Source organism: Dendropsophus ebraccatus, chromosome 6 (genome assembly GCF_027789765.1).
Source record: "Dendropsophus ebraccatus isolate aDenEbr1 chromosome 6, aDenEbr1.pat, whole genome shotgun sequence".
Lineage (NCBI taxonomy): Eukaryota > Metazoa > Chordata > Amphibia > Anura > Hylidae > Dendropsophus > Dendropsophus ebraccatus.
The window spans coordinates 58,822,776-58,849,639 of NC_091459.1; the positions used below are offsets into that span (position 1 = coordinate 58,822,776).

The 26,864-nt window shown below is 41.9% G+C and overlaps 2 protein-coding genes and 1 pseudogene across 4 annotated transcripts in view; 1 reads left to right on the plus strand and 2 right to left on the minus strand.

The window, feature by feature from the left end:
* The window catches only part of LOC138795659 (plasma alpha-L-fucosidase-like), a 33,990-nt gene extending 27,429 nt beyond the window's left edge, over window positions 1-6,561 (plus strand). Inside the window, exon 7 of the mRNA XM_069975034.1 lies at window positions 3,517-6,561. Coding sequence (XP_069831135.1) covers window positions 3,517-3,681 — 165 coding nt within the window. The 3' untranslated portion in view covers window positions 3,682-6,561. The remainder of the gene's footprint in view (window positions 1-3,516) is intronic.
* A 2,942-nt stretch (window positions 6,562-9,503) lies between these two features.
* The window catches only part of PEX3 (peroxisomal biogenesis factor 3), a 38,390-nt gene continuing 21,029 nt past the window's right edge, over window positions 9,504-26,864 (minus strand). For all 3 annotated transcript variants that reach the window (XM_069975036.1, XM_069975037.1, XM_069975035.1), the window contains exons 8-13: window positions 26,698-26,752; window positions 24,875-25,043; window positions 18,135-18,205; window positions 15,765-15,887; window positions 14,485-14,581; window positions 9,504-10,190 (exon numbers count right to left, since the gene is read on the minus strand). In XM_069975036.1, the coding sequence (XP_069831137.1) occupies window positions 10,107-10,190; window positions 14,485-14,581; window positions 15,765-15,887; window positions 18,135-18,205; window positions 24,875-25,043; window positions 26,698-26,752 (599 nt within the window). In that variant the 3' untranslated portion in view covers window positions 9,504-10,106. The remainder of the gene's footprint in view (window positions 10,191-14,484; window positions 14,582-15,764; window positions 15,888-18,134; window positions 18,206-24,874; window positions 25,044-26,697; window positions 26,753-26,864) is intronic.
* LOC138796149 (U2 spliceosomal RNA) lies at window positions 13,160-13,362 on the minus strand (annotated as a pseudogene).

The window sequence follows — 26,864 nt, forward strand, 5'->3', positions numbered from 1 at the left end:
CAAGCTCCGCCCCTGTGATGTTAGGTTCCGATGTTAAGGATGCAGGTTGTATTCTGCTTCCAGCGACTAGAGGCCGCTCTCTCCTCCCAGCTCATGGAGGAGTACTGCAGGGAGCCAGGTAAATAGGTGCGTTTGTTGTTCATTTCTTTTTTTTATTGTTTTTACTAATGGGGGGATTGCTGACATAAGCATATTAATTTAAAGAGAAATAAACTATAGGAGGGTTATTACCTATACCTACAGGGGGAATTGGCTGGGGGTGAATTTGACAGCAACTGTGGTAAAACCAGTTTTCTTACCATCTTGTACTTATTATGTATATACTTAGTATTATGTAGGTCACCCAGCTTCCCCAGCATGTTGTAGTCAGTATGATGGAGGTCCCCAGCATCTTGTGCTCATGTGCATGGTCCTAACGGCAAGGTCCATACAATAAGGATAATGTAGGGGTAAAAAAAAAGTAAACATAGATGACAAGCCACACCCCCACAAAACACACGCACAGTAGACCATGTATGCCCACAATAAGCCATAGCCCTTGTTGCCAAAGCCTAAGTGTCCTGGACTCCCTGGGAAAAAAAAATTAGATGTTGGCAACTTTGGAACATTGACTGGGGATCTATGGTGTGAGATGTATTTTGCATATCCTTTCTAACTAGAATTCCTGGTGGAGCAGGAATGGTTATTATGTCTCCACACATCATTTTACAGACTCTCCTTAAAGTGTCACTGTTGTTCCAACTTTCAAAATCTAAATCAATAGTAGATGAAATAAAGCAAGTTTGCTATATAGTAATTTTTTTTTTGTTATCCTGCTGTAAAACAAAGCTGAACTTATCTAAAATCCAGGTCCAGGCTCTTTGCCTTCTCTGTGGGCACTTAGATGGTTTGGGAAAGAGTCAGAAAACAGGAAGTGCCATGTTTTCTATTATAACTAAAAAAAAAAACATTAGCCCCTTCAGGACTGGGCTGATTTTGGCCATCAAGACCAGAGCCCATTTTTTTAAAAATCCAACCTGTCTCACTTCATAAAATTGTAGCTATGTGATGCTATAACTTTTCTTTCTGATTCTGAAATAGTTTTTTTTGTGACATATTGTACTTTGTTAGTGGTAAATTTTGGCTGATATGAAAAAAAATGGCAAAAATAGCATTTTTATCATTTAAAATTTTCTGTGGTCACCGCGCAGATTCAATCGTAATAATTTTACCAGCACGCAACAATACTAAATATGTGTACTTTTTTTCTTATTATTTTTCCAACATTTATTATTATATTGGGAGCTATGGGGATTATATGTGTATTTAACTTTATTATAAATATATATTTTTTTTTACACTTTAATTTTCTTTGTCCACCATGGGGACTTCACTATGTTATTGCCTGATTACAGGCATTATTGCATTGCAGTGCTGATCAGCAGTGCAATACAATATGCCTGTAATTGGCAAAGCTGATCAGATTCAGCCTTAGGCTTACCCTAATCAGCTTCCGTAGCTGAGACAACAGGAGGCTTCGGGGAAGCCTCCTGACATCACAGCAACCATCGGGGCTGTGCGATCTCACTGCACAGGCCCGATGAGGAACGAAGGGAGGATTCTCACTTCTTGCAGCACTATAGAGTGCTGAGATCGAACTGATCGCAGCACCTATAGGGTTAACTGCCGAGATCCGGGCTCGGTTCAGATATCGACAGTTGCGGCGGGTGCCCGGCTATTACTGACAGCGATGCCCCCTTGTCATAGTTACAGGCCTAGGTGTAAAAAGATCACTACAAAGATATCTGTACTGTCCGTTCATATATTTGTACATTTTTATTAGATCGCCCCTAATATGGTGCTTTTTCTAAGCTAAAAAGGCCCAATCTTGATAATCTGTCTTGGTACTGCAACCCACTCATTTCTTTAATGACCTTTGATGATATATTATCCCCTTCTGTGGTGGATACTTTACCCAGATTACTGTCATCTGCAAAAATGGAGATTCTACTCTGCAGCCCCTCTACAAAGTTGTTAATAAATTTCTCTTTTACTCCTGAGTAGAGATGATCAAACATTGGAAAATCTTAGGTTCTATAGAACTTGAACCTTTTTGAACCTTCCGCATTTGATTCCCGATGCCTTCCCGGTCCATGGGGAAGGAGGAGACAGCCTGTGTACCGCCTGGAATTCCAGGATTCAGCCTAATCCTGAGGGCATTGTCTCAGTCTGTGTTCTCAAGTTTCTCTCTTAGTATATGAAAATTTTTTTTTTTCCAGTAATTGAAGCACATTACATTAACTCTGTAATGTGCTTCAATCACCTATCTGCTCCCCTTCCCTATCTTTTCCACCCTTAACCCCCCACCGGAAGTGTACTAAACTCATACATACCTAATTACTGTCGACCCCAGGCTCTTCTCTCAGCTCCATCTTGTGACGATGTCATCATCAGGAGGGAGGCTGCTCTAGGTCCTGCCTTGTCAGATGACTCTGCTTGCTCAGCTCCCATTGGCTGAGCAAGCTGAAAGCCATCTGAGTGATGTCACTTGCTTATCTTCCCTCCGTGACTGACTCCCAGCAAATAGGCAGCCCCCCCTCCCCTATACTCTCTCCTGCTGCCAAATGGACTTAGTGAGTGAATGAGTCATGTCACTTGCTTATCTTCCCTCAGTGACTGACTCCCGGCAGATGAGCTACACAGACTCCTGTCTTATCTCTCCCCTGCTGCCCTGACCTAATTGGGGACAGCTATCATGCAGATTTCACCTTGCAATTCCCACTAAATTGCAAAGTGAAAGTATGTATGTGCAGCTTCAGTGCAGGGGCTGAGAACCTGTGTGTTTATATAGCAGCCTGATTGAAGAGAGAGAGAGAGTGAGGGGGTCATGTTTAGTGTATGATGGGAGTTGAAGTGACTGGAGGGGCAGGCACTTGCAACTTCACAGCAGCCAAAGTGCATCATGGAAAGATGAAACCAGGAAGTAAAGACGAAATGAAGACTGAGACTGGAGCTCAGGGGGTAGGTAGACGGTGGGAAATTCAAACAGTAACAGCTCAGGATGGATGATAAGTATAAAAACTATGTTTGATATTTTTTGTTTTCTTTGCACCGGAGTTGTTCTTTAATGTTTTTGTTGTCCCCCACTAAGCATTTTATAAAAGGATAAATGAAAGCTTATTATATTGTGGTCACTATGTAGGAGACCCCCACCTCTTCTTTTGTTATTCTGTCTGGCCTATTGGTTAAAATCAGGTCAATTCTCTTTTATTGTTTCCAAAAATCTGCTTCCTTTGCTGGAGCTGCTTTCCAATTTATATTGGGGTACTTAAAGTACCCCATAATAACCTTAACTTGCTGATTTGTTTTCTAGTGCTTAATGCTAAGGGTCAATTTTTAATGTTTTTAAATTTTCCTTCCAGTTAGCTTGGTAGAATCCTGATAGTTCACACCCCCTATTATGATTAGTGTTGTCAATGTCAAAACAAATAATTTTACATTGGCATTATGTGATGATTTTGGTATTGTCTCTTTCAGGTTCAGCTGCTTGGATGTGGAGGAAAACTAACATGGTCTCCATCTGGAGAGAAAGGAATGATTGTATCTTTGCCAACACTCAGTCCCTCACAGATGACAGCCCCATGGGGCTGGACACTGAAAATCACTAACCTAAAGGAAGAAGTTTTATTACCTAGGACCTAGACATAGTTGGGATTTCTATAAGGGTGTATGGGGTTACAGAAGACTTAATCAGACAAAATTTTGGTGGAATATTGCTATATAAACAAAGTTTTTATTTTCTTACATGATTGTATGAATGATTTTATACATGACTTTGATAGGGGGAGGTGTCGGTCTTAGTTCTGTATTTCATTACTTAGTTCTATTATATTACTTTCCCTCAGCTGTTAATTACAGCCCTCCCACAACTTTCCTGCTAGTTCCCCATCCAAAACATCTAATTTCACTGCAGACTATTGCATAGTGAAACTGCAGCACCTGACAGCAATGGCAGTACTCAGCAGATATACACTCACCGGCCACTTTATTAGGTACACCTGTCCAACTGCACGTTACCACTTAATTTCTAATCAGCCAATCACATGGCGGCAACTCAGTGCATTTAGGCATGTAGACATGGTCAAGACAATCTCCTGCAGTTCAAACCGAGCATCAGTATGGGGAAGAAAGGTGATTTGAGTGCCTTTGAACGTGGCATGGTTGTTGGTGCCAGAAGGGCTGGTCTGAGTATTTCAGAAACTGCTGATCTACTGGGATTTTCAAGCACAACCATCTCTAGGGTTTACAGAGAATGGTCCAAAAAAGAAAAAACATCCAGTGAGCGGCAGTTCTGTGGGCGGAAATGCCTTGTTGATGCCAGAGGTCAGAGGAGAAAGGGCAGACTGGTTTGAGCTGATAGAAAGGCAACAGTTACTCAAATAGCCAACCGTTACAACCAAGGTAGGCAGAAGAGCATCTCTGAACGCACAGTACGTCCAACTTTGAGGCAGATGGGCTACAGGAGCAGAAGACCACACCGGGTGCCACTCCTTTCAGCTAAGAACAGGAAACTGAGGTTACAATTTGCACAAGCTCATCGAAATTGGACAGTAGAAGATTGGAAAAACGTTGCCTGGTCTGATGAGTCTCGATTTCTGCTGCGACATTCGGATGGTAGGGTCAAACTTTGGCGTCAACATAAAAGCATGGATCCATCCTGCCTTGTATCAACGGTTCAGGCTGGTGGTGGTGGTGTCATGGTGTGGGGAATATTTTCTTGGCACTCTTTGGGCCCCTTGGTACCAATTGAGCATCGTTGCAACGCCACAGCCTACCTGAGTGTTGTTGCTGACCATGTCCATCCCTTTATGACCACAATGTACCCAACATCTGATGGCTACTTTCAGCAGGATAATGCGCCATGTCATAAAGCTAGAATCATCTCAGACTGGTTTCTTGAACATGACAATGAGTTCACTGTACTCAAATGGCCTCCACAGTCGCCAGATCTCAATCCAATAGAGCATCTTTGGGATGTGGTGGAACGAGAGATTCGCATCATGGATGTGCAGCCGACAAATCTGCGGCAACTGTGTGATGCCATCATGTCAATATGGACCAAAATCTCTGAGGAATGCTTCCAGCACCTTGTTGAATCTATGCCGTGAAGAATTGAGGCAGTTCTGAAGGCAAAAGGGGGTCCAACCCGTTACTAGCATGGTGTACCTAATAAAGTGGCCGGTGAGTGTATGTATATATGACAGGATGATTGTGAAGTAGGCTGGAGGCGATGGTGACATCACTAGCAGGAGGGGCTAGAGCTCACAGACAGGATCCAGCCATGCCCCCTGTGACATCAGAGGATGATGTGTTATCTAAGAGGAGAGTAAGGAGGAGACTGGGAGGTGTAGACAACACACATTTTGTAGTCGTTCTATTTCCTGAAGCACACAGAACCACACTGAAGTGAGCACTATTAGGGATAACACTATTATAGAAAGTTATGTCTTGCAGTGATACAATTTTCTCATATCAGATACAGTAACCCCTTTAATGCTGCTTTATCTGTTGTTGCTAATTACACACCTGAGTTATAAAGGGGATACCCCAAGATTTAAAGGAGCCGGGTCGTGACGTGACAGGAGCGGGTGCAGTGATGCAGCATTGCAGGGGCTAGGGGTTCTAGTAAGTATAGCTTCTTTATTATGTTACTACTCCTCCCAGCAATGTATTTTTTTGTTTTAGCTGGACTTCTCCTCTAAAGTTATCCCTCATTCACAGAATAGGTGATAAATAGCTAAATGGCGGGTATCCAACTGCTTGGAAGCCCAATAACTTTGAGAGCAGGTCAATTGTCTCTTAACAGTGAGTTTTTGCTGGATGTCAAAACAGAGGGGGGGGGGGGGAATCATGCTACAAGTCTTGGGCTTGTTGGATGCATTGTTGACTTGGGCTGCCATGCAATGAATCCAGAATTCCGGAAAGATTCCAGATGTGCATCCAAAGCTGTCCGGAATTCTGGATGCTCCCATAGGACATCTGTATCCTAATTATGGCCAAATATAGGACATGTCCAATATTTTCTGGAGCTATTTTCTGGCACAGAGCCTAATAGAGCACTATGGGTCCATAAATTCATCTGGATTCCCTAATAAGAAATTTGGACAGCAGCCTCAGTCTGATGAGAACATTTGATGTTTGTAGAGTTTGATAAAGCAGAATAACTAAAGGTTATATGTGAAACCCAAAGGGAATGGAATTTGTAAACTTCGATAATACAATCTTGGTTGTAAGTTAAAGATTCCCATCACTCTTTTTGTATCGTATTTATAGTTAAAAATAATAAAGATATATTTTAAAAAAATCTGGATAGATTTAGTGGATGTCTAGGGATTCTCACCGTGTATTTTTACAGTCAGAATGTCTAATATTTTGTGATGCTACAGATAAACCAAGACATTGCCTAAATGACTGTTATAAATTTCTTAAAAAATTTAAACAAAGGTATTCATTTAAAAAAATGCTAGTTTATTGAATTATAGACAATTCATTGGTTGAATTAAAATCTTTATTAAAAACGTATCTACAGTGGCCGTGTGTTAAAGTCTGCAAAGCATTTGTAAGAAAAAACTTAAATACAAAAAAAAAAAAAAAGAATATTAATTACAGCACTGAAATGAGCAAAATATATCTAAGGGTGCCTTCACACCTACTGGATCCGCAGTGGATCTCACTTCTGCGGATTCGCAGCAAGATCAGCTGTGGATCCAGTATCATTCACCCCTATGATAGCACTTACTCGCAGCGGGATTGACATCCCGCTGTGAATATGTGCTTTAAACCCCCGCTGTCCGCAGCCCTGGCCGCATCCCCCCATCCCCGGCCGCATACAGTACCTGCTCGGCGGCGCGGCTGCAGTGAGGCTGCCGGCTCCGGTCCCACTCAGATCAGCTGAGCGGGACCGGAGTCGGGAGCTTCACTGCAGCCGCGCCGCCAAGCAGGTAATGTATGCTCTCGGCGGCGGGCTGCAGCATGCGGCAGGGGATGCGGCGGGCCGCAGGATGCGGCCGGGGATGGGGGGATGCGGACAGCGGGGGGTTAAAGCATATTCACAGCGGGATGTCAATCCCGCTGAGAGTATGTGCTATCATAGGGGTGAATGGTAACAGATCCGCAGCAGTTCTCGCTACGAATCCGCAAGTGAGACCCGCTGCGGATCCAGTAGGTGTAAAGGCACTCTAATGCTTTTCTGTCAATGCTAGACGTTTGGTTGAAGAACTCTTGTACAACTAATACAAAAAAGTAGGTGCCGCCACTGCCGGTTGTTTGTCAGATTATAGTGGGAAGAGCAGAGAAAAAAATATATATATTTGTATGTAACCAATATATTCCACTAGGCCTCATTTATTGAAAAAGTCCAACAGGCATCAACCAGTCAGGGCTCAGCTCATTTCCTAAGGTGGTTTTTATCTGCATCAAAGTCAATTTTAATATATCAAGCCAATCAATAAATATAAGTAAAGAGCCCATCAAAAGGTGTTAAGTAATTATTTATTATTGAATATGCTGTGCAGTAAGTGGTGAAAATTCCAAGGTTAGACTCAAATTGACACTTCATGCATATGTTCTGTGCACGGTCTGTGTATATGGCCGGTGTGCACCAATACGGATTATCTGAACAGAAGTGCAAAGATTTAAAGTGTCACGGTCGTTATAACTTTTAAAATCTAAATTGTTGGGATGTGATATAAAGCAAGTTTGCAATATACATTTATTTTCTTTTATTTTTTTAGTTATCATAAAAAACACTGCACTTCCTGTATTCTGGCCTTTCTTTGTCAAAGAGTCTAAACACAGGAAGCGCTGTGTTTCCTAGGTCATCTGAGCGCTCACAGAGAAGGCAGTCATGTGATTGATGGATGCATTGAACTGTGAGACACTGTACTGGTCAGACTTCCTGTGCTTCGGGTTTTTTTCAATGAGCACAAGTCTAAAAATCTGCCTTTAGAAGACTGGACCTGGATTTCTGGAAAGTTCAGCTTTATTTTCTTTAGCATGATAAAAAAAAGAAAATAATGAATGTAAATTCCAAACATATATGATACCATGAACCATGCACAGAACTAGAGATAAGCGAGTATACAGTATTAATGAAGCAAAGTGCTTTGTTACAATCGTCTGTCGGTTCGTCGGGCTGATAGCCTTAAACTCAGTGCAGTTCGGCTTCAGGTGCCTGGAAAAGCTGGATCCAGTCCTCGGAAATGGTCGACTTTTCCAGGCACCTGGAGTAGCACGGAGTTCAAAGCCATCAGCCTGACAAGCCAACAGCTGATCGAAATGAAGAGCTTTGCCTCTTTAATACTGTATACTTGCTTATCTCTACATGGGACATGAGGCCTTAGAACCACACTGGTATATTGCTTAGGGATGCCAATTAGCATCATTTAATAAGTCTAAACACCATCCTGCATTTTGAATCCTTGGGATTAAGTGACATTGCTAATGCTGCGTTTACACGAAACGATAATTGGCCCGATCGTACGATTAACGATGTCGGAGTAACGTTTTTTTTTTTCATAACGATCAGTGTTTAGATGGTACAATATATCGTACATAAAATCGTTTTGGGCATACAATGGGCATACTGTATGTCGCAAAATTTTTCAGCACACACTTTGGTGACATGCCAAAAATATCAGCATGAACCTGTCCCGAAGCCTTGAGCTTAGCTGCTTGGCAATAAGGTGTCTTTAGCAGCACAATATCTGTATTATTGTGGTAAAGTCAGTCAATAATTCATAGAAATATAAAAAAAATGGTTGAGAGCGTCACTGATATTTTAACTTTTCTACTTTATCTGGACAATTTAAAACAATGTACAGAAAATGTCTGTATTCTCTTTTTTTCTAGAATAAAGAAGGCAGCGCGTTTTAAAATTAATAGTATCTAGGAAAAATAAGGTTCTACATATGTGGTGGAGTTTCCATCGGACAATTGACTGTTGTCTATCTGTGGATGGAGCCATAACAAAGAAAACAAAAAACTATTTCAGCGCTCTAAAAAGGGAAATACCTGAATTTCACTGGATATAACAAAACGTACAACACAAAATATTTCAAAGCAGCATCAATACAGTAGTCACGATCTAAAGTCAGCACATGGTTCCGTTCTGTCTTTACTAGCAAAATGGATATGGTCAAAAGGGGGGAAAAAGTGAAACAAACATATGATGCTCTCTTCACAAATAGGCTGGGTGACTACAACCTATTAAAAGCGGTACTCTGGTGTTTTGTTTTTTTCTTTATAGTGAACTGGTTTCAGAAAATTTTACAGGTTTGTAATTTTACTTCTATTAAAAAATCTCCAGTCTTCAACTGCTGTATGTGCTGAAGGAAGTGGTGTATTCTTTCCAGTCTGACAACAGTGCTCTCTGCTGCCACCTCTGTCCTTGTCAAGAACTGTCCAGAGCTGTAGTAAATCCTCACTGAAAATCTCCTGCTCTGCACAGTTCCTGACATGGACAGAGGTGGCAGCAGAGAGCACTGTGTCAGACTGGAAAGAATACAGCACTTCCTGCAGGTCAAACAGCAGCTGATAAATACTGGAGATTTTTAGATAGAAGTAAATTACAAATCCATATAATGTTCTAAAACGAGTTCATTTGAAAAAAGAAATCCCCTTAAAGTTTCTTGTATTTTGTGTTTTACTAGTTTTATCTTAAGTATAAAAGTAGTTATGACTTAGCAATATTCTGTTTAAAACCAGGGGTTAATATGGCCTTTTAGTACCGCCTATATTTATAAAGCAGATATATTTAATATATATCTGTAAGCTCTTTATGCCACAGTATTTTGGATTGGACTATAAAGTTAATGCATCTTTTGTACCAAAAATGAAAATGTATAGATCTCATATAGTATTAGGTAAAGATAGGACTGGAGGTCTCCCATGAATCTGCTGTAAATGACATCCTGATGAGTAGAAGCAGTAGTGACATCTTTCTTGTACAGCACTGACAGCAGACATCCATTCCGCAGGTCCGGAAGGAGACACCGTATTTTTAAAAGGGGAATGTCACACACCGGCTGTAAACATTGTGGCTTCTCAGGAGACAGTGTGGTGGACCATTACTTCTCAAGCTGCTGGGGTGTGCTAAAAGCTTCATACACATTGGCAGCAAAGTCCTTTACTTGTTCCATGAGCAAGAGATCCTATAGAATAATCCATTTACAGACAAAACAGATGTTGAAATAAACATCAGTAACAAATTTATCCCATCATTTCAGCATGTTTGATATAGGAGGACAAATTATTTTCACGTACATGTTTGTCTGGGGTTGCTGCAATTTAGCGCAAACAGGTACATGAATTAGTTAAAGGGGTTATCCAGCGCTACAAAAACATGGCCACTTTCTTCCAGAGACAGCCCCACTCTTGTCTCCAGCTTGGGTGCAGGTTTTGCTGCTCAGTTCCATTGAAATGAATGGAGCTTAATTGCAAACCGCACCTGAACTGGAGACAAGAGTCGTGTTGTCTCAGAAAGAAAGTGGCCATGTTTTTGTAGCACTGGATAACTCCTTTAAAAGGAGTTATCCAGTGAATCTTTTTCTTTCAAATGAACCAGTATCAGAAAGTTATATAGATTTGTAATTTACTTCTATTAAAAAATCTCAAGTCTTCCCATACTTATTAGCTATTATATGTCATGCAGGAAATGATGTTTTATTTTCAGTGTGACACCGTGCTTTCTGCTGACATCTTTTGGTCCTGTCTCGGCCAGAGATGTCAGCAGAGAGCACTGTGTGAAACTGGCTGTTTACAGAGCCTGACAGGGAGAGAGGGGTGTCCTGGCTGTTTACAGAGCCTGACAGGGAGAGAGGGGTGTCCTGGCTGTTTACAGAGCCTGACAGGGAGAGAGGGGTGTCCTGGCTGTTTACAGAGCCTGACAGGGAGAGAGGGGTGTCCTGGCTGTTTACAGAGCCTGACAGTTAGAGAGGGGTGTCCTGGCTGTTTACAGAGGCCACAGAGAGAGAGGGGTGTCCTGGCTGTTTACAGAGGCCACAGAGAGAGAGAGGGAAAGGCTGGCAGAGTGCACTGCCACAATCTCTGTCCTCTCCCCTGCCACTGGGAGCTTATACCAGTGAAGTAACAGAATGGTGAATATATTCTGATACCAGTGATGGAATAGAATAGTGCATACAGATGATACCAGTGATGGAATAGAATAGTGCATACAGATGATACCAGTGATGGAATAGAATAGTGCATACAGATGATACCAGTGATGGAATAGAATAGTGCATACAGATGATACCAGTGATGGAATAGAATAGTGCACACAGATGATACCAGTGATGGAATAGAATAGTGCATACAGATGATACCAGTGATGGAATAGTATAGTGCATACAGATGATACCAGTGATGGAATAGTATAGTGCATACAGATGATACCAGTGATGGAATAGAATAGTGCATACAGATGATACCAGTGATGGAATAGAATAGTGCATACAGATGATACCAGTGATGGAATAGAATAGTGCACACAGATGATACCAGTGATGGAATAGAATAGTGCATACAGATGATACCAGTGATGGAATAGAATAGTGCATACAGATGATACCAGTGATGGAATAGTATAGTGCATACAGATGATACCAGTGATGGAATAGAATAGTGCATACAGATGATACCAGTGATGGAATAGAAAAGTGCATACAGACAGTGTTGGACTGGGGTATCTGGGGCCCACCAGAGGAAATGATCCTGGGGGCCCACCAATGAAGAACCAGCGAGAAACATGTCAGTCAGTGTTAGTGCATGTTCTTAAGCTGGGGGCCCACCGGAAGATCCTCTGGTGGGCCAGTGCAACACTGCATACAGATGATAACAGTGATGTAATAGAATGGTGCATACAGATGATAACAGTGATGTAATAGAATGGTGCATACAGATGATACCAGTGATGTAATAGAATGGTGCATACAGACGATACCAGTGATGTAATAGAATGGTGTATAGATCCCAGTTGTAAGAAATGGACCTTAGAAAATCTTACAGCAGGCAGATATATTTTATTAGGTATTCATTTAAGGAAATGTAGGACTATGTATATTGTGGCATGTCTGGATTGCAAAAGTGCTAAATACCCATTGTTTGCCAAGATTCTCACATCGGGTCGTCACTTGGTTTCACAGGTAAGAGTGTTTACAGATGCAATATAACAATGTGAGACCAACTGATATGTTGGCCCTGCAATGATCAAAGGGGTTCTTTCTAACAAGTTAGAGGCAGGATGTCCGCAAGTATAAAGGAAAACAATGCAGCATGATGGTATAAAAAAGGGAGCCAAACATGGCTCAGGAGGTCACAGGGAGAGGAGTGAGGAGATGTGTGTGTTTAGAGAGTGGTAACTGTGCTTGAAATTCATATTGGTGAAATTGATGTAACCTTTTAGTTTTGTCTAATTTAATGTTCCTTTAGTTAATTTTGATTTGTAGTGCACAGAGAGTAAGAGGGAGGAGCTGGTGGGGCTCCGGAAGGGGCGGCCCAGGCGATCCTTATTGTCCAGATGGCCCACTGAAGAAAGCGGCGGTCTGCTGCTCTCTTTTTGGGAGTGTTTGTATGTTTTATAGATAGGGCCAGGCATAGTCGTAGGTGTATATTATGAGTGCGAATTCTCTCATTTGTGTTGTCTTGCTATGTTTCTTACATGCAGAGAATTAAAAACCTAGAAAAATGCTAATTATTTTATATTTATATTTTTATGACATTTTAGAGTTTTTCATAGATAAAGGGTGAATCTTAGAACCTCTTGGACAAGTTTACATTATTAGCACATAAAGCAAGACATTTGAAAAATATGCCTTGGTCCTTGGTGCCAAAAGTGGCTGTGGTGTTAACGGGTTAAAGTGGTTCCAAAATAGACTTTTATGACAAGTAAATCTGACACTGCATTAAAGTGCACCAGTTTATTTTAAAAAATGTCCTAGAGACATGGCAAAAGTTTTAATGAACTGGTGTCAGAAAGTTTTATACAGTCGATTAAACATCTCCAGTCTTCCAGTACTTATCAGCTGCTGTATGTCCTACAGGAAGTGGAGTATTTTGTTCCAGCCTGAAATAGTGCTCTCTGCTGCCACCTCTGTCCATGTCAGGAACTTTCCAGAGCACTATTTTATGCACTGAACCTGAAAGCACTGCAATACCAGGTCAATGCCTGGAGAGGACAAAGCAAGCTCTTTTTCCATCTCCCTGTTCTAAAAATCCATTTAATATATGGTCCCCAGATAGGGGACGTCTCAGATATTAAACTGATAAAAACAGATACTACACTTTACTGCTGCTCTGGACAGTTCCTTACATGGACAGAGGTGGGAGCACGGTGTCAGACTGGAAAGAATACAGCACTTCCTGCAGCATATACAGCAGCTGGTACGTATTGGTAGACCAGAGATTTTTTTTTAAATAGCAGTAATTTACAAATCCATATAAATTTCTAACACCAGTTTATTTTTTTTCTCTAGATTACCCCTTTAAGCTCCTCTATCTGACTGCAGTAGGTGGTCCCATAGACTTCTATTGAAATCAGTCTCCTGCTATAAAGACAGAGCATTGAGAAAAAAAGCTTAGCAAGTGCATCTCTCTGCTGATTCTACCTATAGGTGATGGTCTGAACAACCTATTTAAAGTCAGTCAGATTAGTAGGGATCAGCGGTCCCAGTACAACCATTTTAACATTGTTAGATCTCATGCATACATTGATTGCAAAACAGCTAAAAAAAAAAAGGAGCAAAACCAAAGAACAATTAAAAAATGTACCAAATCGCTTTTAGTCTATTTTTTGCAGCCTATTTTTTTATGTGGAAACAGAGCCCCATGTGGGAAGTATGGACACATACTCACTTTACATGCTGCATTGTTTTCCCTATTCCAAGCACTTGTACTCTCAGTAGACAATAACACAGCAATACAGCATGCATTGGAGAACTAAAAAAAACCCAAATCGCTACATTTAAATGGGTATGGGTACTGAGTAGAGATAAGCGGGCTGGGTGAGGTTCAGGTTCATACGAACCTGAACTTTCGGCTTCTGATTCCTGCTGTCTGCCCGCTCTGTAGAGAGGGTGGATGCAGCCTGAGGACCACCTGGAAAACTGGGATACAGATATAGGTCATAGGCTGTATCCCAGTTTTCCAGGTGGTCCTCAGGCTGCATCCACCCTCTCTACGGAGCGGGCAGACAGCAGGAATCAAAAGCCAATAGTTCAGTTTCGTATAAACATGAACCTCGGAGGGCTTGCTCATCTCTAGTACTGAGCAGTACCACTGAAATTGAATGGAGAGAAAATGTACATGCATGACCACCTCTCCATTTAGAGGGGAGACTCAGGACTTAAAGGAATCATCCCATGAATGGATAAGTGAATAGAGGAGTGGTAACACAATTGCCACAGGGCAGAAAGTCACAATCTATACACTATCTAAAAAAGTGCTTACCTGGACAAAGTGGTTGGGCATTTCACTACAGATGGAGTGAATCTGTCCATTAACTATAGGGATAATTTTGGCCAGTGGAAGACTAATGTTGGAAAGGCTGTAAAAAAGTTTAGAGGATTCATTTAAATATTATAAAGTGAAAATGTATTTTTTTCTTTTTGTCGATATATATTAGGTAGAGACAAACTAAACGTGGGAACTTAAACATTTTTTATTATACATTATAGGGGTAATGCAACAATTTTTGTTTTTTTTAAAATCAACTGGTTTCAGAATGTTATACAGATTTGTAATTTACTTCTATTTACAAATCTCAAGTCTTCCAGTACTTATCAGCTGTTGTATGTCCTGCAGGAAGTGGTGTATTCTTTCCAGTCTGACACAGTGCTCTCTGCTGCCACCTCTGTCCATATCAGGAACTGTCCAGAGTAGGAGAGGTTTTCTATGGGGATTTGCTACTGCTCTGGACAGTTCCTGTCACAGACATGTGGCAGCAGAAAGCACTGTTTCAGACTCGAAAGAATACACCACTTCATGCAGGACGTGCAGCAGCTAATAAGTGCTGGAAAATGTGAGATTTTGTAATAGAAGTGATTTACAAATTTGTATAACTTTATAATCAATTAATTTGGAAAAAAAATTCACCGGAGTGCCACTTTAAAAAAGCACTCCCAGATCCTCTTATATAATACACATTTACCACCACTATTCCTGCAGTGTCATCATTATCATTTCAGCTCTGCTGTATCTACACATTTAAAACTGCATTCTCTCTGTTTCAAACCCATAATGTATCAGCTCAGCATCACATGGGCAGCTGTACCATCTCTGCCTGCTGAGAGGAAGGTTTAATCTTTACCTCTATTTATTATTTTTCTAAATAAGCTAAGAGGAGGGGGGATTCAAGGAATTTTCACATAGAAAGTAGTAACTTAATGAGGTAATACTAACTGAATTATATAAACTGGTGGACTAGCTACATAATGAGTTAAAACAATTAGAGGAGTGCTTCCGGGAGTGTGTGACTTCAGATTGAATTAGTGTCCATTCAGGAAGTCACTTTTATTCAACAGGGAAATCATAAATCCCTTGCCCCCTGCTGTGCTATCCACCAGTCCTGAGTGTGTTCCTGTGCTGCAAATCACAGAGCTGGGCAGGTCCTCAGCAGAAGTCTAGAATATGGGAACACAGCTAGGACCAGAAGATTGCACAGTGAGAGCAGCAGGAGGAGCAGGGTAAGTATGCTTATGTAGTGATGTGAGGGAACAGATAGAACATACCTGTTTAATGAGCTGTTGTGATTTAATTCTTGCTCTGTTGGTCGAAAAAACTCTGCAATGCTGTCAAGAAGTCTTCCGAATCCTCGATTCAAACATGAGTTCAACACTGTGCCGAAGTCCTGACTTAAAACACAGATCAGATAAATACACACAGTTAATGGGATATGCTGGAGAAAAGAAATAGCTTTTAGGGTAGCTTCACACACACCGTATCGCAGCAGATTTTCTGTTGGGCATCCGAGATTTGAAAATCTCCAGTCTATCAGCTGCTGTATGTGATGCAGGAAGTGGTTTATTTTTTCCAGTCTGACACAGTGCTCTCTGCTGTCACCTCTGTCCATGTCAGGAACTGTCCAGAGCAGGAGAGGTTTTCTATGGCGATTTTCTACTGCCCTGGACAGTTCCTGACATGGACAGAGGTGGCAGCAGAGCACAGCGTCAGACTGGAAAGAATACAGTACTTCCTGCTGGACATACAGCAGATGATAAGTACTGGAAGACTGCAGATTTATTAAATAGATGTAAGTTACAAATCTATATACCACATTTTTCGCTTTATAAGACGCACTTGATAATAGGAGGCACCTAGGTTTTAGAATGGGAAAATAGAAAAAAGTAGTTTGGTGCTGCACTACGCAGTCACATTGTCACTAAACATTGTGTAGCCGTGGTGATTAGTAATGGCAGCTCAGGTCCCATTCAAGTGAATAGGAGCTCAGCTTCAGTTAGAGGAGGTTGCCACTGCTACACAGTTAGCAGAGACAAACTCTGTTCCCTGTAGTGTGGCACCAAACAGTTTATCGGAATGGGAGCAGAGTGCCTGTCAGTTTGCCTTTCAAACCCCTGTAAAGGGATACCTTTTCGTATGTGCAAACTGTGCTGCATTTGGTATCAGTGGCCCTCTGTGTTGCTCAGGTTGTTCTGGGAGCAATGGTGCCAGGGAGTTAACCCTCAGTGAGCTGTAGGAGGCACCACTGCTCCCAGAACAAAATGAGCAACCCAACGCAGAGGGCTACTGATATCCTCAGATGAAAAGGGTGCAGAATCTGCCGCAACCTGAACTGAGCTGGGATCGTGGCAGTTTAAGAGGTTGTCCACCCTAAACTAACTAGTCCCCTATCCACAGGATAGGGCACAATTAAGGGATCATGGGGGGGTCCAACCTTCATACCCCCTAGTGACACCCAGATCGTCCCCCGACTTTTGTTTTGAATACAGCCACGGGTACAGCATGTCACCCACAGCTCTTTTAATTCCTGTGGAGCCATTGGACAGAGATTAATGCTATACTCTGCTCCCTCCGGTGGCAACATAGAGAATGAATGGGCCATATCCATAACAAAACAAAGAAGCCAGGGATCGATCTGGATATCACCAGGGGGTATAGAGGTCGCCCCCCCCCCCCCCCCCCCCCCACACACACACACATTCTCTTATTTGTTTGTGGATAGGGGATTAGTTTAACCTCTTTAACCGTATAGATGGTTCAATCAGTGTAATCACAGCATCTATAGGGCAGAACAGAGGGAGAGTTAGTGCCATGGTAGTTACAACAACTGGAGGCTTCCAGTGTCATAGCTACAGTGACTAATCAGCAATCACCTATGACAGGCAAATAACAATGCAATGCACTGCAATGTATTCTGCCTGTCATCAGGCAATCTAATTGTAAAGTCCCCATGGTGGGACAGGAAAATAAAGAACACAAAAAAATATAAATAAATGAAGCGCAATATGCACATAATGCCCATAACCCCCTAATGCAATAATAAATGTAAAAAGTGCATCAGCAGATGCGTAACCACGCAGCAAATAAAATTATCACATGAGTAAACCCACACAGTAATTGCACAAAATGCAAATTGTAATTTTTTTTCATGAAATGGGGCAAGGAAATTTACAGATATCGGCCAAAATTTACCACTAACCTAAAGTACAATGTGATAAAAACAAACAAACATTCTCAGAATCGCATAGATAAGTTACAGCATTACTGAGCTATACCCGCATAAAGTGAGACAGATCAAATTTTAATGTGGACATGCAGCAGCTGTACACATGTGCAGCGAAGGGAGACATCTAGTGGCCATATGAATAGCGTTGATTTAAATATTAAAAAAAAAAAAAAAATAATAAAAAAAAAAATTTGCGACTATGCTTTTTAAAAGAATCTGCTGCAAACATCTTGAAGTCAAGTAAAAGAAATCATTTCCAGAGGTGGTGAGCATAACCTACAAATCACTAGGGGAACAAGCCATATAGGAGTTTTCAGAACACATCACAACCAGCTAGAACTGCTGGAAAAAGTGTGCACAGATCAGAGATTGCACACAGTTCACATCACACATACGAAGCCAATTTTTACTTTACCTCTCCAACATGTCTCTGGTTTCATTCAAAAGGCGGATGGTGGTGATGTCCTTCTCGGTTAGTCCACATGCCTAGTAAAAGCAAATAAATGTTTACCTTGGCTGAAAGTCACATCATTGCTGATCTTTTCTCACTATTGGCTGATAGATGAATGCGGATTTAGAATGGTGTGGTATGCAACATATCCAAGGTGATCATTGCCCCTATTCTAGCCTGACTGCAAACCACTGTCAGGACAACTTGCTTATCTGCTGTGTTGTAAACCTACTAATCACTGAATTGAAGGGGGCCTTACCACCAACATTCATAACCCATCTAGTATTAGGGTACTATTACACAAAGCGATTTTTCAACGATAAACGATCTCAAACGACCCCTATTGCAAACGATGAATATGTTTTATATCAGGCATGAAATACCATTGCTTCTCGATGGACTCTGTTCTTCCCAGGAAGAATGCTGCAATCAGATCGGAGAGAGGAAAATGTTTCTGTAAATATGAATTGTTCTATGGAAAGTGGTTGGATACTTCTACAAAATTGTAGAAGCTTACTGCAAATGTTTCTCAATCCCTTCTTGAGATAACTGACTGTCATATTCAATGTCCTTTTAATGGCCTACTGCCACCCCAGGCTCCATTATACACATAAGTGCACTGGTTGATGGCAGGCTAGGTTCTCCACCTCACTTTATCTCTCGCACAGAATAAGAGATAGTTCTTTTTATTTTTGCTTATTTTTCTTGTTGGTGTTATACATCATTTGATGTTTCTGTTCTGATACAATTATTCTCTCTTCTATGTTGACTGTATACATTGATAAACGCCTAAATAAGTATAATCTAATAAAAACAAACACAAAAAAACACAGCAAATGTTTAAATGGAAGTAGCTTGCACTTTGGTTACATGTTAATAGCAGGGAGGAGTAGGGGTATCCCCTGTGTGTATAATGGCAAACAACCCAGCTCTGGGCCCGCCCCCTAAAATTAGCTCTGCACCATAGAGGGGATCATCAGGGGCTCAGTGGGAGCACTAAAATATACTATGTCACCACTCTGAGGGGTTAATGTAGTTTAACATTTTTTTAAGTGAGAGGTATTGCTTTAACAATATGTGAGATAGGAAGAGAAAGGGGGGACTTGATTGAAACCTTTAAGGGTGCCTTCACACCTACCGGATCCACAGCGGATCTCACTTCTGCGAATTCGGAGCGAGATCCACTGCGGATCCGGTACCATTCACCCTAATGATAGCACATACCCGCAGCGGGATTGACATCCCACTGTGAGTATGAGCTTTAACCCCCCGATGGCCGCAGCCCTGCTGCATCCCCGCCTCCTGCAGCTCCACCGCTGCCCCCATCAGCCCCGGCGCCCGCATCCCCGATCGCCGCCCGCATCCCCCATCATCCCTGCAGCCATCACGCATTCCCGATCGCCGCTTGCATCCCCCATCATCCCTGCAGCCATCATGCATCCCAGATCATCCCCGCAGCCCGCCCGCATCATCCCAGCAGCTGCGCCGAGGAGCAGGTAATGTATGCTCTCGGCGGCCGGCGGGCTGCAGGGATGAAGCGGGGGGCTGCGGGCGGCGATCGGGGATGCGTGCCGGCTGGGGGGATGATCGGGAATGCAGATGGGCTGCAGAGATGATGGGGGATGCAGGCGTTGATCGAGGATGCGTGCGGGCGGCGATTGGGGATGCAGTCGCCGGGGCTGATGGGGGCAGCGGTGGAGCTGCAGGAGGCGGGGATGCGGCGGGGCTGCGGGCATCAGGGGGTTAAAGCTCATACTCACAGCGGGATGTCAATCCCGCTGCGGGTATGTGCTATCATTAGGGTGAATGGTACCGGATCCGCAGTGGATCTCGCTCCAAATTCGCAGAAGTGAGATCCGCTGTGGATCCGGTAGGTGTGAAGGCACCCTAAATATGTTTTGAGAAAAAAAAAAAAAAAAAAAAAACTTAATTCAAGAACAAGAGGACACAATGAGAGGTTACTTGGGGGAAAGATCAGAAGCAACGTGAGAAAATATTACTCAAAGAGTAGTAGATGCTTGGAAAATCTACAACAACAGAATGTAAACCTGCCTGGGATTAACATATACCTATTCTAACATAATAAGAAAGGAAATACTAAAGCCCCTATTCCACGGGCCAACAGTGAGGAGCTGTGAGCGCTCGTTTGCTCCTCGTTCCCTGCTCGCTGCTGCCGCTATTTCTCACATGTTAAAAGACAAACGACCTCAACGATCAGCTGACTTGAACGACGTCGGCTGATCGTTGCATTCTACTCCACAGGACGATTATCGGCCGTAAGTGCCGATAGTAGTTCCGTGGAATAGGGCCTTAAAAAGGGCAGACTAGATGGACCAGGTGGGCTTTTACTGCCAACAATCTTTAGCACAATGATATGAGTGGGGATTATGGGAACAAATTGGCTTCCTATACCTAATTATGTTTTATTTCCCTGTAACATATATTTGTATGGGGAAACTGCAGTACATGTATATACTCTCACAGTATGTATTCATATATAGCTTTAGAACTTCTTTATTTGCATTCAGCACTATCTATATGCATTGGGTTATATTGTGTCCAAATTTTTATGGCTTTATATGGATTTTAGTGAGCTGTAATATTCTTCTAGGTCTGATCCCCAAGTATTGCCCTTATTAAAGGGCTCCCCCTTTGGTTGGCTCATTTGCCCATATTTCTAAGCAAAGTTAAGGGTTTTTAAATGGCTTATCATGCCTTGTTTATACAGGTTAATAAATAGTGACATGCGCCAAATTATTCTTTTTCTCTTAGTGTAATTTTCATCCAAAATTGATGACCTATCTATAGGATTACAATGTTAATTATTCCAACTCCCGATTCCCCCACTGATCAGATGAAAAAAGGTGCTGCAGCTTCTGTAACATTTATATTTAATGTTGGTTTGTACAAGCAAATGTCATACTTTCCGTAGCGGAAGAACTAGAAATTTCAGCATTTCGCCATTTAAATGGGCACTGTGGTTACGTAGGTTACGAAGCATGAAGCTGCAAAGTGGGCTTGCAGCTGTCCTGGCATCATGTATCAATATGATTCCGGGAGAGCTGTAATTGTTTAAAGAGGTTATCCAGGGAAAATTTTCTTGTTCCATACCCACAGGGTCGTAGACAGGCAGGTAAGCCCCTATTACACAAGGAGATGTTGAAGAGCAAACGAGCGCAGGCTGCCCAGGTGATCGTCCAGGCAGCCCATAGAAGATAGCAGTGGTCTGCTGCTGCCGCTCCTGTTCCACAGAGCGACGACAGCAGCTCTTTGCTATCCTGGTCGTTTGTCTTTCAACATGTTGAAAGACAAACGACAGCAACGATCAGCCGACATTGTTCATGACGGCTGATCGTTGTCTTCTATTACACCAGAGGATTATCGTCCATAACGGCCAATATTGGCCAAATACGGCCGATAATCATTGAGTGTAATAGGGCCTTTAGAGGGCAAATTCAACCATTACAAAAAAAAAAAAAAAAAAGTCCCCTTAGTGACACGTTCAAGACTTCAAGACTCTGAGGGGATTCCTGGCTAACTCCTTCGTCACATGTGCAATACAAGGACTCGATTTGTATTCCATCCAAGGGTCCATTTACACAGAAAGATTATTTGACAGATTATCTGCCAAAGATTTGAAGCCAAAACCAGGAACAGACTATAATCAGAAATTAGGTCATAAAGGAAAGTCTGAGATTTATCCTCTTTTCAAATCCATTTCTGGCTTTGGCTTCAAATCTTTGGCAGATAATCTGGCAGGTCTTCCTGAGCATCTGTATAATCACTCTCTCCAATGACATTTGCCAATCAGCCTAGCTGTTAGTAAATTCTCTAATAAGTTTTGGTTGACACATTTAGTCCTATTGGACTGAACAGAAAACAGGGGGAGGTCCACCTATGCAATAGGCTAGCAGCACACTAATGATGTCAAGATGAGAGCTTCTAAAACCCTCGGAGCATCATCTTTAACACAGTGTCCACTAAACCTCTTGACAAATGAAGCGAATGGTGCCGAAACATGCTGAGGGGGGCAGAGGGTGTATATCCTAAATAGCAGGACACTGGTGCTATAATAATAATAATAATAATAATAATAATAATAATAATAATAATAATAATAATAAGACCTAACTTCAGTGGGTATGCTTATCTTTTAAAAATAGAAAGTGTGATTAATCAAGAAGCTGCAACGGCAGCAGGTGATCAGAACAAAACAGATACGTGAATAGACACCCATTGGCGGCGTGGTTGTTAAAGAGTTTGAACCCATCAATCTAATATTGAGGAGAGTCCCAATATCCTCTTTAATGATATAAACGATCTGACTGGCTATTAAGAGGCCCAATGTGCAAAAGTAAAGTAACAAATCATAGGGGGAAAAAAGGGCTGCATGTGATCATAGGTACAAAATCTCCAAAGAGTGTTTGATCCTTTGGACTGTTATAAAAGATAAGATATTTTTTACACATGCTAAGGAGGCCTTAATATACATATTAACCTAACTCTATCTTCAGGTTGATCTATAAAACCGGCATTTCAGAAGGAACAAATGAAGGAGGAACACGTCCAAGTTAATGATTATTAAATGTGATAAATGGATGTAATATGGTAACACTATGAAATCCTGAGAAATAGAGAGGCTGTAGATATAGACAAGGTCAGACTGACTTGTTCCTGTGTTGCCTTTTAGTGTTCTATTTTCTTTATGACAAATTATAGAATGACTCCAGATTCCCTGTCTGCGCCTTCCAGAAATGTGACTGAAAATCACAACGGTTCATGTCTAGACAAGACGTCATAAAACTCCACACTGATGAGGGGCAAAAACCCTGAAACGGCTGTCTGTGGATGGATACCTTGCTGAGGTGGTTTCCTTGACTGGAGAACGCTTTGGCTTGGTTGTTCCTTCCCGGAGGGAAGGTCTGGCTAGTTCACTGACGTCGAGACATGTGATGGTGTCTCTGCAGTGTTCTTTTGCATATTCGATTTCCCAGGGGGCAATGTTCTAGAATACACTGACGTTGAGACACGTGATGGTGTCTCTGCGGTGTTTTGGTTGATCTCCCTGAGGTCAACCAGCGTCCTTTTGCATGCACTTACTAGTCATTGCTCCCACTAGCCAGAAACCTACTCCACACTGATGAGGGGCAAAAACCCCGAAACGGCTGTCTGTGGATGGATACCTTGCTGAGGTGGTTTCCTTGACTGGAGAACGCTTTGGCTTGGTTGTTCCTTCCCGGAGGGAAGGTCTGGCTAGTTCACTGACGTCGAGACATGTGATGGTGTCTCTGCAGTGTTCTTTTGCATAAAACTATTCGGCATTTATAAAAGGTATTGTCATACGTAAAATATTGGGGGAGATTTTTGAAAGGGTGTTAATATCCACCTGGTGTAAACTGCCCACAGCAACCAATTTACAGCTCATCTTTAATTTGACCAGAGCTGAAAGCTGAGCTGTGATTGGTTGCAGTGGGCAGTTTACACCAGGTGTATATTTACACCCTTTCATAAATCTCCCCTATTGGGTCTATTTTACCAGTATGTTAGAAAATAAATTTCATCCTAAAAATTCTGTTTTTGTTATGAGGTGTCATTGATACTAGCGGTAGCATCCCCCCCTCTGTTCCTTGGTCCACCTTTTAGCAGGTGCACTTATACCTTTGTACATTTGTAAATCATATACTTCATTCTGTTCACCAATGAGACTGTATACAATGTATCATTTTATCACATTAAATCTTCCAAGTGGTGACAAGATGATTTTATTGCTCTCGCAGCTTTACTGAACCACTGAGCCTCCCCTCCATAATGCACAGTGAATTTCTTATTCACTACATTATGGGTGGGACCAGGGTTAGCTGTTTTCCAGTATTACATGCAGGTTATTTCTTTCCCTGACTTTTCTAGCCAAATAATCACAGCGCAGCAGAACACATCACATACTCCTCCCCACTAGGTCATTACTTTGTGCTGTTGCTTGCATTGTGCTGGGCTGGCAATCTGTATAGTACACTACAATAGATGGCATGTAGGGGAGAAGGGGCTATTAATACACTGGGTTTGCAAGGTGCACTAGCACAACAAGATTAGCTGAGATTGTATAGTCAGTGCAAATCACCTGGAGGCTCACAACCTGTTGTCTCATGTTTTCCCTGTAGCTAGGTACCCACTTGTAGGCATTATCCCAAGTAGCCAGTTCCCCTCTGTTGATAGCATTCTTAGAAGCCAGGTACCTCCCTGTAGGAAGTTTTCACAGTAGCCAGCTCCTCCTGTATGTAATTTCCCCAGTAGTCAAATCCCCTTAGCTTACTCACCTAACCTAACCTCCTGACATGTCCTATGGACGTGCTTGCATTTGAAAAACAACACTTAAGCAGGAAAAAAAAAATTTCCCTGCCCTTCTAGAACAAGTGCCCCACAACCAGGAGCCTGCATCAAGTCGACACCCTGGGCGGCAACCCTCTCCCCCTTTTCAGCAGCATAAAGTCTTGGGAAACTATCTATTGTGTACATACCTGTGTTCTTACTATGTACAGTGTCCTGACTCCTGGTTATAACCCCCCCCCCCCTCCCTAAGCAGATTGTCATTATCAGCTGTTTAAAGCTTAGACCATCATGACTCTCTGTTTCAGCTCACAAAGAATGTACAAATGTAGTAAATCCCTTCTGCCCACGTACATTCTATAGTTCTATGGAATAAATACCTGAGAAGTCAGAGGGTTCTCTTCATCTGGCATCATGAAACGACATAAAAGTGACTTGCTCTGTGATGCCTCCAGATCTGAGGTCTTATTACAATCTTCCACCAATGTACGGATTTCTTTAATGTATTGCTCCAAATCAGTAAGTGAAAGACACTGCTTTAGAGAGAAACTGGTAAGATAGAATACATAGGGTGACAAATTTCATTATGTTTTTGAGACTCCTAAACAGGTTAGGTTCACATATCAAAAATCCTTCTGAACCTTGTCAAGGGAAAAAACCCATAAAGGGGTATTCCACTCAGGTAAAATACATGTTGTATCAGACCCCCTCCTGGAGACTAACAATTTGTTCCATACATGTCTTTAACTTAACAAATTGTTAGTCTCCAGAAGAGGGGATGATTTATATTTTACCTGACCACAATACCCCTTTAAACTTTACCTATCATTTGAGAGCGTTGTGTCAGAAGTTTACATCAGTGGAGGTCTCAGCACCCAGACCCCACTAGACAAAACTGCTAGAATGAAGAGGAAGAGCCAGGAGGACATTGTCTGAATGCTCTGTGCCTCTTCATCTCCTCTCTGCACAGCTAAAAGCAAGCTAAGTATCACATTTCCCTTTACATTATGTGGATAGCAAGGTGCAAGCTCATCATTTAGGGAACAGAAATCAACAGGATGCACTATGGAAAGAAGGCCATCTGGGAGTCTTATGCTCTGCTGAGGATATTTAGTACTTGCACTACTTACACTATAAGTAAAAAAAAAAAAAAAGTGTGCTTACCACTGTAGGAAAACAATGATACAGCTGCAGATGGGCACTAAAGCATCCAACGCATTACTGTAATATTGTTGTATAACATTTGGGGTGCACAATCTTTCTATTTGCATACAATCTTTTTCTGTTTGCCTATTTATGTGTTTAAATTTTGCAGTATGTAAAAACTGTAATGCTGGAACGCTTTATCTATTTTCTTATATACTTAGCACTGCTTGACAATCATTTTGTATTTTCATCGTTGTGCACTAGTTTACACTAATAAAAGATTTTAAACATTGAATCTCGAATAGTGTCAAAAAAGTACAACCATCATTAAAGAGGTTGCCCAGGAAATCAATTGGTTTTAGAAAGTTATATAGATTTGTAATTTACCTCTATGTCATACAGTATATGTCCTGCAGGAAGTGGTGTATTCTTTCTCTTTCTTTATTCTCTATGCTGCCACCTCTGTCCATGTCAGGAAATTTACAGAGCAGTAGAGGTTTTCTATGGGGATTTGCTACTGGTCCAGCCAGAGGTGGCAGCAGAGAGCACTGTGTCAGACTGGAAAGAATACACCACTTCTTTCAGGACATACAGCAGCTGATAAGCACTGGAAGCCTGGAGATTCTTAATAATTAGTCATTTACAAATCTGTATAACTTTCTGAGAGCAGCTGATGTGAAGGAAAAAAAAATCTCTCAAGTACCCCTCTAGTCCCTCCCCATAGCATAAAGCAAACTAGCCATACTTATGCCCCTTTGCTTCCCTGCTGTGCAATCTTTTGGTCCCAGGTGTGTTCTCGTTTTGCTGGCTTCTCCTTATGGGACATAAGTGGGACACTCCCTGCTCATCCAATCACAGAGCTGAATGGGGGGGGGGGAGCAGGACATCAGTGTGAGCTGGCAGAATCAGAAACACGGCTTGGACCAGAAGATCGCACAGTGGAAGCAGTAGGGGCAGCAAGTACTGTATGGCTTATTTGTTGTTTTATACCACAGAAAGGCAGAATGTTTAGTGTAAGATTTCCCTGGACAATCTCTTCACATCCTAATAGACTCACCTGCCAAGCACCTTTTGTACGGCCTGCTTCACAAGTGTTATCAGTTCAGTGAGACCTAAGGTAAAAGAAATGACAGGCCAAGTTTCTTACACCATGTAGTCTCAGATATTGTGACATGTAGTAATAGTGGTCTGCTGAAGAGCAGTAAAGAATATAATGAAATCTTA